Source organism: Xiphophorus maculatus, chromosome 1, assembly GCF_002775205.1.
Source record: "Xiphophorus maculatus strain JP 163 A chromosome 1, X_maculatus-5.0-male, whole genome shotgun sequence".
NCBI lineage: Eukaryota > Metazoa > Chordata > Actinopteri > Cyprinodontiformes > Poeciliidae > Xiphophorus > Xiphophorus maculatus.
This window is the reverse complement of record NC_036443.1, coordinates 18,515,695-18,531,163: the sequence shown is the minus strand read 5'-3', so window position 1 is coordinate 18,531,163 and position 15,469 is coordinate 18,515,695. Positions and strand designations below refer to the sequence as shown.

The following is a 15,469-nucleotide window of genomic DNA, read 5'->3' as shown; positions in this document are numbered from 1 at the left end:
TGCAGCCTCTAGGCAGCCAATCAGAAAGGTGCGCCCGCACAGCTGATCCTGCATAACAGAAAAAAACAAGGAGCCTGCACAGCCTCAAGAGGCCAGGGGCCGTAACAATCAGCTTGTCAGTGTATGAGTGTGTGCACATTTGTGAGTGCAATTGTGTCAATATGCCTCCAGTGTAAAGTGATTCAAGTCAGCAGTATGACTAGAAAAGCACCAAATGAATTCAGTCCATTTATGGACAAAGTATTTATTGTCAAAGTACTTATACAAGTTTGTATTTGCATTACAAACTGTATTGAATTCTGCTTATTTCAGATACATCCCTTCTACAACACACCTAGATCAAACACTTTTCACATTTGTAAAAACATAAAAAGGCTGTGGAAGTATCTATGCTGTAACAGTAAGGGCTTCAAATGCACAACTATCATTATGTGAACAGGACATGTGAAACATAAAAAACTGGAATTGTCCTTGGTCTCCCCCTGTGGGCTGAGCTACTGTAGCACAGATGAAATCTTCCATGTGATCAGCCTGCTCTCCAAATTGCCCCTAAGTTTTAATGATGTGATGTATTTGATTTTTAGCATAATCAAACACATCACTGCCTCAGAAAGAACAATCCCTTTTTTCCCCTCTAAAACATAACTTTTGGTGATTAGTTGAGGTTCTTTCTGAGGACCTCACCTCTCTTTGTTACTCCACCCGTCTGCTACAGCAGGAAATCCTTAGAAGATTAAAGATTGGGGGAGTTTGGTGTTGGGATCAGCAAGTAAGCTCTGAAGAGAATCACATTTCATCATCTCACTCCTTCAGATATATTCTGTGTGCAAAATGGAAGAAGATTCTGTATTTGCCTGTGAGTGTGATGCACAGAAGTTGCCATCAAAACTTTACAAAGCTTCAGTGGAATCAAAGAGGCACCTAAGCATTAAAAATGCAGACACATCACACAGAGCTAGACAGCTTGTCTCTGGGTGGCTGTTGAACATTAATGCTATGAATTACATGATGTAAAGGTACATCATCCCTCTACTCTAATCTTTGAAAAGTGACTTTTTAAAATTCTTTTATAATTCTCTCTGGACATGTTGTGACAGATAGCAAGAGACACTTCAAGATAAAATTCTGTTTAGTGCTGGAACCACAGATCATTGCTGCAAAGGGAGCACAGTAAGCTAATTAAGATGAGAAAATCATTTAGCAGTATTCCAGAAGACTGAATGAGCTGCCCTCATTGTTTAACTGTAACATTAAAATCATTAGTCTAGTTATTTCTGTTTAAAGAAGGCTATGACTGGCGTGTAACTAGAGTTTTTGGTTATTCCTTTTGGTCTCTTGCACTGAGACACACTGACAAATCTTGTTTCTCATATACTTTACTGCTTTAGGTTTTGTGATGGCAATCATCTTTGCAATGAAGAAAGCTAATATAATTAATTGCAAAGTTAATGAAGTTCAACTTAATCACAAAAACCTTATTTGTGCCGTGTTTTAGCCCTGCAGCAAAATGAGCTAATCAATAGATGGGGAAAAGCGTTACTGAGCAGTGTTCATTTTGATGGCACATTTTCATTAAATTTAGTCAAAACGTGTTTGGGGTTCAAGTGCAATTTAGTTTCAATCCCAATTTCATCCCCACTCTGACATAAAAAACTAACAGTAAAGCTTATGATAAATAAAAAGTTACATTTTTGTCCAACTTAAAGAGTAAAGTGATTTAGTTACTGTACCCATGATTACATTAATTGCATCTTCATCCTATCGAAAGCTGTATTATATGCATGGATCGTCTCACATTTACGAAGATAAATATATATTTTTTAGTTTTACTTTTCTTAACAGCCTCTTAAAGCAGAAAAATCAAACAGTCACATTCTGTTCTTACTTGTGGACTTCCTGCTCCTGTTTCACTCTCCCTTCTGTTGTCCATGTGGGGTTTTATCAGGTGACAGTCTCTGCAGTAGTCAGTCAGTCAACTCCTACTAATTGACACACACCTTAGTAGAAAATGTGCTAACTGCAGATAAAGTTTTCTTTCTCTACCAAAAGTATCTGTGTTGACCTGGTGTAAGGCAAAAAACCCCAAAACTTAAAGTTTCAGCAGAAGGAAAGCTGCAACAAGCTGAATTTCTGCAGCTTGTTGCAGCTCTGAACGTGTCAGTCATGTTGCTGCAGCCTCGTCTGTCGATTAATCCCAAACCACCTCATCGTGGTGGACAATATCTTTCTTATTCACTTTCTTTTCCCTTCATGGTTCAAAACTGGATCACGATACGATGACATTAGTAACGTCTCAGAATGCAAAATTTTAGGAACAGGACAAAACATAGAAAATTATGCAAAGCACAAGTAGGTAATGTAACATCTCTAGAAGATCATAAATTATTTCTTCTGTAAAAAATTAAATTAAATAAAATTCAGTCTTTAAAGTCTCCCAGTCCTGCACACGCCATCTGCAGTGGGTATCACTTACATTTTTAGTCACACCATGATAAAGTGTTGCTGAACTAAACATTATGCAAAATAAAAAGCAAACATTGGCAGTGCTGAAGTTCTAAGTTTAGTTAAACTTGCAGGTTTTAATATTTTATGAAGATTTCTCACACCATTGACAAAAAATAAAATATTAGGTGCTTTAGTCAATGTAGTTTCAGTGCTAAACTGCTATACTCAAGCTTCAGTCTTTTCGTCACTTCCTCTATTTATTAGCATGCTCGTAATCTGTATACCTGCTTGCTAATGTGTGCAACGTGTGTCTCACAGGACTTGTTACACGGACGGATCCAGATGAAGACGCTGACCAACAAGTGGTACGAAGAAGTCCGCCAGGGACCGTCAGGATCTGAAGATGACGAAGAAGAAACAGAACTTCTATGAACAATTTAGCTTCTACAAAAACAAGAAACAGATATTATCTGTCCTTGGCTGTGGATCTGTCTTTCAGTGAAGGCATGATTTGTTTTCACTGTTAGTCAAAGGAAGCTCATATTTCTTCACCTGCTACCAAATTCATGTTGGTGAAACATCTCTAGGCAGTGAAGGTGGAGAATTATTTCTCTGTGATTAAACTGGAATAAATTATCTTCACAGTAAATGAAGGGAAATTATAACACTGGATAAAAAAGAAAAAATATATTCTATTATTAGTTTCTTAATATTATTGAACAGATGGGCTGTTTCACTGGGTTTGGTTTTCTTTGAACAGCACACAGGAATGTGTTTAGATTAAATTTTTTTTTAAACTTTCATGAAGGTTTTGTCCAAAGGGAAATTGGCAAAGAAACTGTGACGGGAAGTTTTTCTAATGTGAATCAACACTGCGACACATTTTTCCTCTGTGTCTTTGAATTTTGTGTTATCAATATTTGGTTAAGTTCCACTTAAAGTAAAAGTTTCACTTGGGATCAGAAAGGAGAAGTAAAAATAAGTCTGACTTCAAGCAAGATTTCAAAAGTGGAATTTTTAATTGGCTACATGTTTGTGTATCTCCTTGTTTACCAGCATTAATTCTCTCTGTGCCTCTTCATTTGTAAGCTTTAAGGTGTCCAAGTTAATTTATTTTTAAAAACATATAGGTAAACCATATGCCATGAAGCTGAAATGCAAATGACAAGTGGGCTCCCCCCCTCAGCAACAAGACAGCCAAGATAAATTCAGAAGAAAGTTAAAACAAGTGAGTCATGTCGAGGAAAAGTAGCCATTTTAATTAGAAAGCATAGTTACGACAGCATGATTATGCCCCAGAAAATTGGAAATTACTTTCCTTTCGGAGTGCGATACCTGCACCTATTTTCATTTTCTGGTACATTTTCTGAATCTACACTGTGTCTGAACCTGGCCTTAGAGGCTTCCTTATGCATTTTGCAAACAGATGCATACATATGAATGTGGGGTAAAGGGTATTGTTGTCATATCGCATTCGCTGCTGTTTTCTTTATTTATGAGATGTTTATCTACTTTTTGTTCAATTTTGTACAAATTCTGTGACCTTCATAGGATTACTGGAAAAGAAAGGAGCTATTATAAATTAAATCTTATATGCACTAAATTCTGCACACTTTTTCTTCTTCAAAATCATCAATGTTTGAGAAGGATCATGGATCTCAAATTAAAATATGAAAAGTTGATTTTGCTAATTCAGTTAGAAAAATAAATAAATCAGAGACCCATTTAGATTCTTTACACACAGAGGGATATATTGAAAGCACTTACTTATTTTAATGGAGATGATTATGGCTTCTACATGATGAAAATCCAAACTTGAGTTTTTCATGACCAAGAAATGGAAAAAAAAAGAAAAAAATTTATGTGGAGGCCAAGAATTAAAAGCTCACAGATTTCATAAAGGTTCCAGCTGCTAGTTTCAGTTAACAGATGTCTTGGGACATTTATAGAATTACAGACATTTGTAGAAGTTCAGTGTATTCCTTTAATACTGTTGTTCTTCTTTTGAATGAATTACTGCAATACTGTTAATGTAAGCCTGTGATTGCTGAGAAGCTCAGGTTGCTTTAACAATGGCAGCTACTAACAGCTCTTATCCCTTAATGAGTCTGGTGTCTCTCATCTTCCTCTTAGCGATACTCTGTAGATTCTCTGTGGGATTTAGGTAACCAGAGCTAACTGACCAATCAGTCATAGTCAAACCATGGTCATTAAAGCAGGTATTGCTACTTTTGGCAAGTGGCAGGACCTGCTGGAAAATTAAATCAGCATGCCCATAAAGCAAAGCTGCAGAGGGAAGCATAAGGAGCGCTGACATTTCCTGGCAGGCCGCTGCGCTGTCTTTGGACTTGATGAAGCACCATGGACCGACACCAACAGATGACGTGACTGCCAAAATCATCATTGACTGTTGAAGCTTCACATTGGACTACATATTATGTGCTTTTCCGTTGTTGAGCTTGACTTCCAAATGAAAGGCAGAAATTTGTAACGTCTGATAAGAGACTCTAGAGCAGAGATTCTCAAATCCAGGCCTCAAGGCCCGGCGTCCTGCAGGTATTATACGTGACTCCGCTTCACTACGCCTGAGTCAAATGATCCGGTTATAAGCAGCACTCTGGAGGATTTGAGTGGAACTCATTCAGCCATGTGATTGAGATGTGTCTGTGCCTTGTGGATTGCGTCCAAAGTTCAGATGGGTTTTACTTTACAATCCTCTCCAGGATGCAGGATGTCAGTGACTCTGCTGGTATCTAAGTCTGAAAACTTTCCTCATGAGATAACCTTTGTGTATCAAATAAAAGTTTTACTTATTATTTAAATAGATAAACAGAATTTTAGGCTCTAAGTTAGCCATAAGTTGAAACTTTAGTTGAAAGTGTATATGCCTTTTAAGAGATTTGAATAAATTAAGGTTGCACTTAAACTGAAAACCTTCAGCTGTACCCACTAATTGATCATTATTCTGATGGTTTTCCATTTCACTTTCCATTTTCTTTTCATATGATGTCTAAGCTAATTAGCTGATAGATTACATGAAGCGGGAGATTACAAGGAGTCTGGACCGGACTGGCGCAGTACTCTGTGTAATTAAAAGACATAAAGAAGGTTAATGCATAGTCCTGCTGAAGGAAAAATACCCTGATTGACGGTCAAAGCTTTTATGTTCAACCCAAGTGCAACACCATACTGTCATGGTCTGAAAAACCTCTCCTGAGATCTCATTAGGATATTGATGAGAAGGCGCTGATGGTAGACAGCAGAGAAATAAATAAATAAAAAGTCATATTGCATTCTTCAAGTCTGAAGTGTAATTGATGTTGGCAGCAGCAGGTTTGAGTGCATCTCAGGGAAGAGCTTATAGTTTATTTAAAGTAGGAGGAGATCACACTTCGCTGTTTGAAAGACTTTTTAAATGTGCTTGAGTGGATTAAACAACAACAACCCTGAAATTTGCCGATTGAAGATTTGCAATAACAATTTAGAGCCAGCAGGGGGCGTCTTAAGCCACCACATTGGTCCGTAAAAAATAATGACGGCAGATAAGAGTGGATGATAATGCTTTATAACTGACGGTCCATTAGCCAGTTATTTCCAATAAATTACAGTGATTATAAACCATTGGGAGAGGAGTAAATGACTTTCACTGAATATGTGATTTAAAAAATAAAATACAATAAATCAATTTTCACAGCATATTAAAACAGACTGACCACACCATGACTGAACACAGACCATCAGCTGTATTCCCTTTATCAGAATGTTTTACTCTCACAAACCACATAAACTCGATCTTCCCCTCATATGTGCAACTGTTTTGTTCTGTTTGCTTCAGCGGTCTAACACAGAAACCAGAGAGCATCAGTAACCACATTCTATCATGTTGCTTTGATTCTTCCACTCCACTGTTTCTTCTGATCTGGGGTTTATTCATCTATCCTTTGCTGGAGCCAAATGTTCTGCCTGAAGGGAGAGCAGATCATGACTCATGTTATCCTACAACTTTTTTTTTTTAAATGAAAAATTCAATGAAAGATTAATAATTAGTCAGTATATTAAGCTACAGCCTCAGCCAGATACAAAATATCACCACGTTAGTTAGGAAAACACAGAGAGGAGCAGCAGCAGTGATATTTTACTTCAGTTTCCACACTGCATGATTCACAGTCACACATGGATGGTTTCTGATTATGCATGTTATTTATGTGCCCCCCCCCCCCCCCCCCCGCTTCCCTTTGGAAAGGAGAATGTTGACGAATTCTTATTTGTCTCCAAGTCTCCTGTGGGGATTTCTGAAATCCAAATTTCCTGACAGCATTTATTCACCGTGGAAGTGTGGAATCCTATTTTCTCCTGCGCTTTTTTCCTGTTCTCTTCCTTGAGGTTGTGATTGGTACCGACTGGAATCACAAAAAGTGCTGAATCACTTTGTCTTTAAAACTCACTTATTGGCATGTTTAATATTCCTTGTATGAAGTGATTCCCTCATATTGTCTTAATGCAAACTTAAATTTTTCCCCCGTAAAATAAAATAAAAAAAATAAAAATAAGAGCAAATGACACATTTTCAAAGTAAACATTGAATGTCTCAAGCAAGTTGTGAGAAAAATGAATTCCATCTATTAAACACAGCATATATTCATAGTTAATTAAGAACAATTAATTAATATACAGTAGTGATGAAACATTTTAACAGGAACTGTTTTACATCCATTTATATTGACAGTGTTTTAGAGTTTATATATACGCTATTTACTAAATTCTTAGGGGTTACTATGACGACATTTTATTGTAATGTTGTCAGACAGGGGCACTTGTCACAGGTGCAGGAATAAGAGGACAAGATCAGAATAAGCTGCACAGCCAGGGAGCTGAGATGACCCAAACTGGACCCCGCTGTGGAGCTCAGGAGATTTTGAACCTGGGTCAGATTTAAACAAGCACACAAGGCACACCTCTTACAATACAAAAGGGAAACAATATACTGGCAGAAAATAGGAAGGTTAAAATTTCTCTGCAGTGGTGCTCGCAAAGTTTATAGTTCATACAAAACACGTTTTTGGAGTAAAGCCAAAACAGCCAAACTGGGCTAGAATTTAAAATGCACTTCATGTGAATGTTTGACAGAATCAAGCAATGAATATTACATACCACTAATGTATGAGAGAATTTGGCAAAATGTGAACCTAAACATGTGAAGAGACCTTATATATTAAAGCATGACAAAACTAAATGGGAAATATTATGTTTAAAAACCATAATCCTCCTGCATCTTTAGCCAACAATCCTAACACAACTAAAAGGGTAAAGTTGCAAAAATGATTATTTTTACCGCTCAAAAAATATGTTTCATTGTTTCAAGTTTGTTTTTTAAATATTAACAGCACATAATATTTGTTATAATTGCACCTATTTTAAACTAACAATTGTGCTGGGTTTTTTTTTTTGGTTTTGAATGATCTATTAAAATAAAATAAAATAAAAAATTCCTTAATTTACAATCTCTACTGTTTATTGTCTCTTTCTCTCAGCTTTGTATTTAGATGTCAGCGGAAAAATATTGAGTGCAGTTCTTTTCTCCTTTTATGTCTGTTACAAAGAGAGTTACAGATGGATACAGAAGCTGGGCCAACTGGACTGGCGTCATTTGGCTGTCATCAGTGAGGAAGAGAAATTTTACACAAATTGAGATACTTTGTGGTTGTCCTGGCACTCGAGGTGATATGTGACGTGGGGATTTGTAATAATCTCTAACAGCTTTCCGACACATAAAACACGGTCTTTTATGTGAACAACAATGAGTGTGTGCTCTGCGGACGGTTGAGTGTGTGCTGACTTGATACTGGTGTAAATGAGAGAGAACGCAGAGTATGTTTTCAGGTTGAATTGGCCAATCAGCAAAGGGAGACATAAAGTCAATGGTGGCAATAAGAGCAATCAATGATGTGCAGCACGGAATAATGAATAACACTGTGATTTGAATCACATGATCAGGCTAATAAGTTTGCGTTAGTTGCGCACACTGTTGGCTTTTAATCAGTCTCCCTTTTATTTCAAATGGAGGATCATTAGTTGCAGTTTTAAATCAGACTTCCAACTTTAGCTCCAGTATGATGCCTTAATTTTCTGCGAATTGTACTTCCTTCAATTTAGCCAAGATGATTAGAAATTGACTGATTAACAGAAAGGTAATCTTCTGAGAAGCAGCTTGGCTCAGTTCCAATGGAGCCATTGTAGCAGCAGCAACAAAAGAAAAGTTTTGCTACAGAAAAGTGTTCAACAGAGAAACAGAAACTGTTGTGCATCCTCAACAACGTACGTGGCAGATTACTATACAAGTGTTCCTAAAATTCTTCCAGTTAATATTCCCTGTGACTGATGTCATAATGCATCTAAGATATGCATACTCCACACAGCATAATTGAATTACTTACACTGATCTCATTTACATGACAATAATTGTGAAATGCTGTTGAGGCTGCAGTGTCATTTCTCAGTCAGTTTTAATTTGGTTAATAACAGAATAATGCCGTGAATAGAAGAAGAGCCATGAATGCACAGAAGAGCAGAATAGTTAGATGTGTTTTGGACACTTCAGATGGCTTAGCCAGATAAGATCTAAATGGGGTTTCACTGAATGCCTTAAAGTCAAAGTAATTTAAATCCAGAGAAATCTGAAAACAAGCTGTCTGGGGTGGAAGTTGTTAATAGATTAAAATAAACTTTTTTGTATGCAGTCCAAGCTGTTGTTTTGGAATCGTTTTGCTGCAGCCTGGAAGCAAAACCCATTTGACCTTGAAGCTGACTTATTTGGATCTCCTTTGAATAATAATTATGTTAATTAATTGCCTGACTTTTTTTTGGATTACATTCCAGAAAGGTTAAACTGGGTCATTGAGTGAAATTGTGAGTAAATCCAAGCAATAGTCAAGAAAAATGAAGCAACTGTTACTCAATGAACAGTATCCCTGGTATTAATACAGTTTTGTGGTCTTCCCCCATCAGGAGGTAAAGGTTTTCCTCTGGGTACCACAGTTTTCTTTCAGAATCCCAGAACATGCTTGGTAGGCAAAACTGGACTCCAAATTGACTTTAGGTATGTTTTTGTGTCTGTGTACTTGTTTTTTTTCATTTGTGTTACCTCTGTTAAAGACTGGCAAACAGTCTAGAGTGAACACAAACTGGCCTCCTGGTTACAAAGATGAACTAATATCAACAACCAGAATTCAAACCATGGTAAGGTAAGGTCCAACATGACAGCCCTAACAAATTAATAAAGATGGGGTACTTTGTAAAATTATATTGATTATTGCAAATTAGTTGCATGTGTGTCAAAAACTGACATTTTTCTAATTCTAATGCAGATTTCCGGCATGTCAGCATAGTCCAGTGTTGGAAGGTTTTCATATTTCACATGCCCTTAATTGTTGTTAATTTGCAGAGTCAAAATAAATGAACAGATAAAAACACATGACTGATTACATATAAATATGCATGCATATTTTGCTTCATTGCTCAGGCTGTTTATCTCTATCATATTCATAGTGCTTTCCTCAAAACCATTAATAATACATTTTGGGTTGTTTCTCATTAATATCTTGCATTGAATCTAAAATGAATGCTAGATACTAGGCAACTGACTCATTTTTTGTCTTCTTCTGTGAACTTGTGGAAGCTGCTGGGAAAATGCAGCGGAGGACAAGACGGAGTCGTGTATCAGTGCCCTGGGCCGGTTGTCTGGGTAGGAGGCAGGAACATCCAGGCTTCCTGATTACATTTGCTGTTTTATAATGATAGTCTTCATGACTAGGATCTGATCAGGAGACCAAGTCATGTCAGTTAAGCTGACCGTAAAAAAATAATGTACTTGCACTCTTCAAACACAATAGGGAAAAGCTCTGCCAGAAGACAGAATTATACAGCAAGTAAAATTTCATGTAATTGTGTTTTTGTTTCCAAATTTGCAAGAACTGTTAAAATGTATTACATTATTTCCTTTTGTGTCCTCTCTTGGTACTACGATTTCCTTCCTCAGTAAAAGAAGAATGACTGATTATTGGTCTCTTTAAGTTACCTTCATATCGCTTTTGATTGACTAGCAACCGCTCAAGTTTGTTCCCTGCTCCTCAAGCAAAGGCCACAAAAGTTTGTTACCAGAATGAAGGGATTCCCATCTCTAAGCTCATTTAAGATGCCCTGCTACTCCTGTCTTTTAAACATCAAAATCATGGCTACAAACATTTTTATTTATTTATTTATTTATTTATTTAAATACGCTGTCCTGCAGTCTTCAGTCCTCAAACAAGTTTGTCACAGCCCTCTCTGAAACTGACCCCCAAAATCAATAAGAGTTAGCATAGGGCTGTCCAACACAACTTTTCAAAAGTAGTTTTAGACATATACTCCTTTTAATTTTTAGCATTTACCCAATTCTGTGTTTGTATGTAAAGCATCTGATTATAATGTGGACATAAACAAATCATGTTTTAAAGAGGTGAAATACGACATCATTCAAGTTAATTATGACGTCCTTCAATTAGTTGAAAAAAAAAAAGTAACATTCATAAAGTCAGCCAATCAGACAGCTGCTTTAGAATAATTGACTTATATGAAACCTGAAAGTCACACAGTCTTCACATTTTATTACATAATGTGCCAGTTTTCCCAAGGACACATAACTGTCATGAAGCCTAGGCGCAAATTCAAACTGGAAGACTCTTTTATCCCCACCGGGACCCGTTAATTGAAGCGACCTGCCCACAATCGTCGACCTATCAACGCCGGACCAAGCCACGTCACGTCCAATCACCGACCAAGTCCCAGCTGATAAGGACCTTCATTCATGGCGTCCTTCGCTCTAAAGCCGAGCTCAACCCACCACCACCCCTTCTCCTCCATTCGCCCGGTCCTGAGGCCCGCACCCTTCTTCAACCTCCACCACCAGTGCCGGGCCCTGGGGGATGACGTTCCTAACAGCATCGGGGATGCTCATCTGAAGCCTATCGCTAACGCTGCGATAACCGTTATCCCCAGCCGGGGCCCGAGCGCCAAAGACTTTAAATTCTGTTTGTCAATAAACTCTTCTAATTGTGTTCTTATCTCCGTCTGAGTCTCTCCAGTGGTGTAAAATGAGGACAAAAACGTAAACAGACTGGCACTGTTATCTCTAGAGCAATGGCTCTCAAACTGTTCAGGCTTTGGCCACTTTATTTAATTTTTCTTTGGAAATAAAGTATTTTTGAATTTTAATTTGAACTCACAGGAAGAAGGATCAAAACTATTTGCTAAATTTGTTTATATATAATTCTTTTTTTTAATTTAGACAATTGGAAATCTTTTAAATGTTCAGATTTAGCTTACCTGTAGCGTCAATGTGGGAGGTGAACTCATTTTTTTTACATTTAGTTTTTTTCTACCTGTACTTTATCAAATGAAAGAACAATCAATCAGCACCTTCACTTTGCTAATTTAACCAGGAAGTAGGCTGCTACATTAACGGCTTCTTATTCAAAAATAGAAATTAAAACTGTCGAACTTTCTTTTCAAAACCAAAAATATAAAATTGAATCTGTCCCAGTAATCTCAACAAATTCTTAAATCTCAATGTTTTACAGTGTGTGTGGTTTCTGTAAGTCTCTTTCTATTGTAAATCATTGTTGCACTTATGAACATTACTGCTGAATGCTCTAATTGGTTGTATTTCAACCTTTCTAGTTGTCATTTTTAATCTTTTAGAGACTCATCTTGTCTATTTAGTCATTTTGGTTTCCTTCCCTTAATCTCTTCCTCTTCCACCAAATAACTCAGAGCTGAGACGAAAAACATAGTTGTAAGGATAGCACACTATTGAGGAGGAAATGATGCTACTTGTGAGATTAAATGTAGATCTCACAAGTAGCATCTGCGGCTCTATTTTTTGGTCCCATGATCTACTCCTTTTCCTGTTCCCATTTTTCTCAGCTGCATCTCTCTACATACCAACAACTTTGTTGATGAAAATCTGATGTAGTTAATTTTCTCACATGACCTTTGACTTTGCAAAGCTGGCCTCAGAGATGATCTAAACTCTTTGCATTGCTATAATGTGTTGCCTCTTTCCACAAATCTCTGGGTTGCTTCATTAATCCTTTGGCTTCTTGTTTCTTGCCTCAACATGTTCTTTTTTCCTCCTCTGTTGATGCTTCATCTCTCTCCAGAATTATTGTTTCTATAATAAACTGATGGTTCTCTCTGAAGGGTTCTGCCATTTCCGTCCCTTGCAGTAATAGTGCAGCAGGTCAAAAAACATTAACGAATAAGATAAATACCTTTGGAAGGCAAAGTGACCACACGTCATTATGCCTCCCACCTACTAAAGACCGATGGCTAATTATCAAAAATCAAACAAACATTTATCTCTTGAGATCAGCTAATCCATGAAGTATACAAATAAATTTTTTGTTAAATGGCACTTTGCTTGTCTTTAGTTAGGTTTATTCACCCAGTGATGTAGATTAACAGTTCTTTAAAGTTTGCCCTATTTGAGCGATTTTAGTTTTAGAAAGCTGATGAGGACCAGATGACCAGACTCGGTGGTCTATTTACATGATTTAAAAGAAGCACAGAAACTTGAAGGCTGGCTTTTAGACTGATGTTGTAACTCCACTCTATTCAAAGTCTTCAGATAAAACAGCCATATAGGATTAATGTAATTATTTTTTAAAACACTTTTATGCTTTCTGAATACCATTGTCAAACACTACATCTGGACTGCTTAAAGAGATGCTGTACTTTAGCAATGCAAAATCTTGCCAGCAAAACTGCTTTATTTTGTTCTTTGTCCAGTTATATATGTATTTATTTGTGTTGATTCTTTTTATTCTCTCAATCTTTTGCCAGTCAAAAAATAAAATCGAAAGTTTGTAAGGCAACAAAGGTCGAAGACTTTTGACATTAAGAAGACTATAAAGTGGAGCTGCCCTTGGTCTTTGTGTTCACAAAATCGTTTCCAAACTGCCTGATGGAATGAGAGGCTTGCATCTCCATAAAAAAAAAAGATGAAACTTTGGTCAGATTTATGCAGTCTGAATAAACACAGAAGTTAGGGCTACAAAATAAAAACTTTGAGGTATTCTGCGATACTTGTATAAATAAGTGAGTACATGATCCTTTCTGGATCCTTTCTGGATCATCTACTCATCTACTATAAACAAACTGAACTGTGGAGAAAAAAGAGATAATTTATAGTCTATTAGTAACGTCATCACAAGTAACATAATTAGACAAAATATCAAGTGCATTAAATCCTGCTGGTAACATTAGCTAATGTGCATTTGTAAGACCAATTTCTTTGCAATGAGGGACAAAATTGCCTCAGTTATTAGATTTTATACTTTTCTATTTATTTCACTGACAGAAACAGAAACTTGCTATAGAAGGAAACAAAATTCACCAATAACCTCTTGTAAAAGTTAAAATGGCTTTAAGGGAGTGCTAACTCAAGTTACTTTTGTTCAAATGTCTGTTTTATACTGAATGTGAAATTTAACTGGCCCTTTAATTGAACACATTCAGGGCAGGTGATTTAAATAAGATGCCTTCTGAGTTTTGTTCTCTGCCATTACGCCATTGAGCATTCTCTCCTTCCACCGAATTTATGCAACATTTTCGACTGAAGACCCTGTTTCCTGCCACAAATGATCTCCGGGGGACTACCGTTCAGTTTCATTATCTCATATGTTACGCTGTCATATTACACAGCATGTCTTCTAGTACTCTGCAGGAGTTCTGGCAGAAAAATGATCAGTCGTGATACGGAGGAGAAACTGGTGGCAATATCTTCATGGATAAAGGGATTAAGAATATACCTGCTTTCTCAGTAGGAGGATACACAATTAAGATACACCAGATGCACGGTGGAACCTCTTTTTTAAGTCATTTAAATTTCAAAAGACATCTAAGTATGAAGCAAAAAGTTTGACAGAACACCGTCCTTAATTTCTGCATTACACAACAGATTTGTTACAACAAGATGGTTAGAGAGCTGATTTTGTCGTTTGGTTTTAGCCTTTGTAGTGATGCTTTTTCCTCATAACCACATACTGCTGAACACATTGAAGGAGGTTTATGGTGCAGCAAAATATACTATGACAGCCTGTGAGGGTGAACAGGGGTGTTTGGAGAATGATGGTATTGAGGAACCTTGAGGTGAAGACTTTAGTCCAGAATGTTATTACACTGAAGAACTGAAGCAGAGTCTGATTAGCAGTACCTGGTTCCTATTTCATCAGGCAAATCTTAAGGTAGCAAAAATGACTGTTCACATATATCTCTCATTTGAGCTTCATTGTTTAATAAATTTTGGCAGCTTGAAGTGTGTTGTGTGTGCTTGGACACTTGAGGTTAGTGGATCATAGACAACATTTCTCAATTCCAGTCTTCAGGGACCACAGACCTGCATGTTTTAGTTGCTTTCCTTCTAACAGGATTCTGCAAATCTTGTTGGCATCCAAAGGAAATCATGCAATCATTTGAATCAGGTGTTTCCGGAACAGCAGGCATCCCTGAGGACCAGAATTGAGAAACACCGTTCTAGAACCAAATAAAGAGCAGATCAGTTTCATTTTTTTCTTGATATAAAAAGTTGAAAGTATATTTGATCTATAATATGTCAGCATGCTCTCTCATTTTGACTTTGGTCCTAAATCTGAATTAAGTGAGTTACTTATAAACAATAGGTCACTACATTATGTACGTTCAAAGAAACACAACCTGACACTATTGCATTAAAGTAATATAGCTGAGGGCTATTATTTGGAATAAACATAACATACATGATACAAAAGTAAAACTACACTAAGACAACACCAAGCTCAGCTCATGCCACAAGAAGCACCGCATGTTTAATAAAAATCACTTTGATTGGTTCTTTGCATAATCGTGCTGAGAGTCAGAGTTAGAAAAACATGGTGAGATTTCTCTAACTGAGGTGATTATCCATTGCTGTTTTGAATCACTGTCACTCCAAATCAGGTGAACTCCCTCG

At 37.0% G+C, this 15,469-nt stretch overlaps 1 protein-coding gene across 1 annotated transcript in view; it reads left to right on the top strand.

The window, feature by feature from the left end:
- Window positions 1-4,048, top strand: part of slc9a8 (solute carrier family 9 member A8) — a 31,602-nt gene extending 27,554 nt beyond the window's left edge. The window contains exon 16 of the mRNA XM_023336767.1: window positions 2,764-4,048. Within this exon, the coding sequence (XP_023192535.1) occupies window positions 2,764-2,877 (114 nt within the window). The 3' untranslated portion in view covers window positions 2,878-4,048. The remainder of the gene's footprint in view (window positions 1-2,763) is intronic.
- Window positions 4,049-15,469: the final 11,421 nt, after the last annotated feature.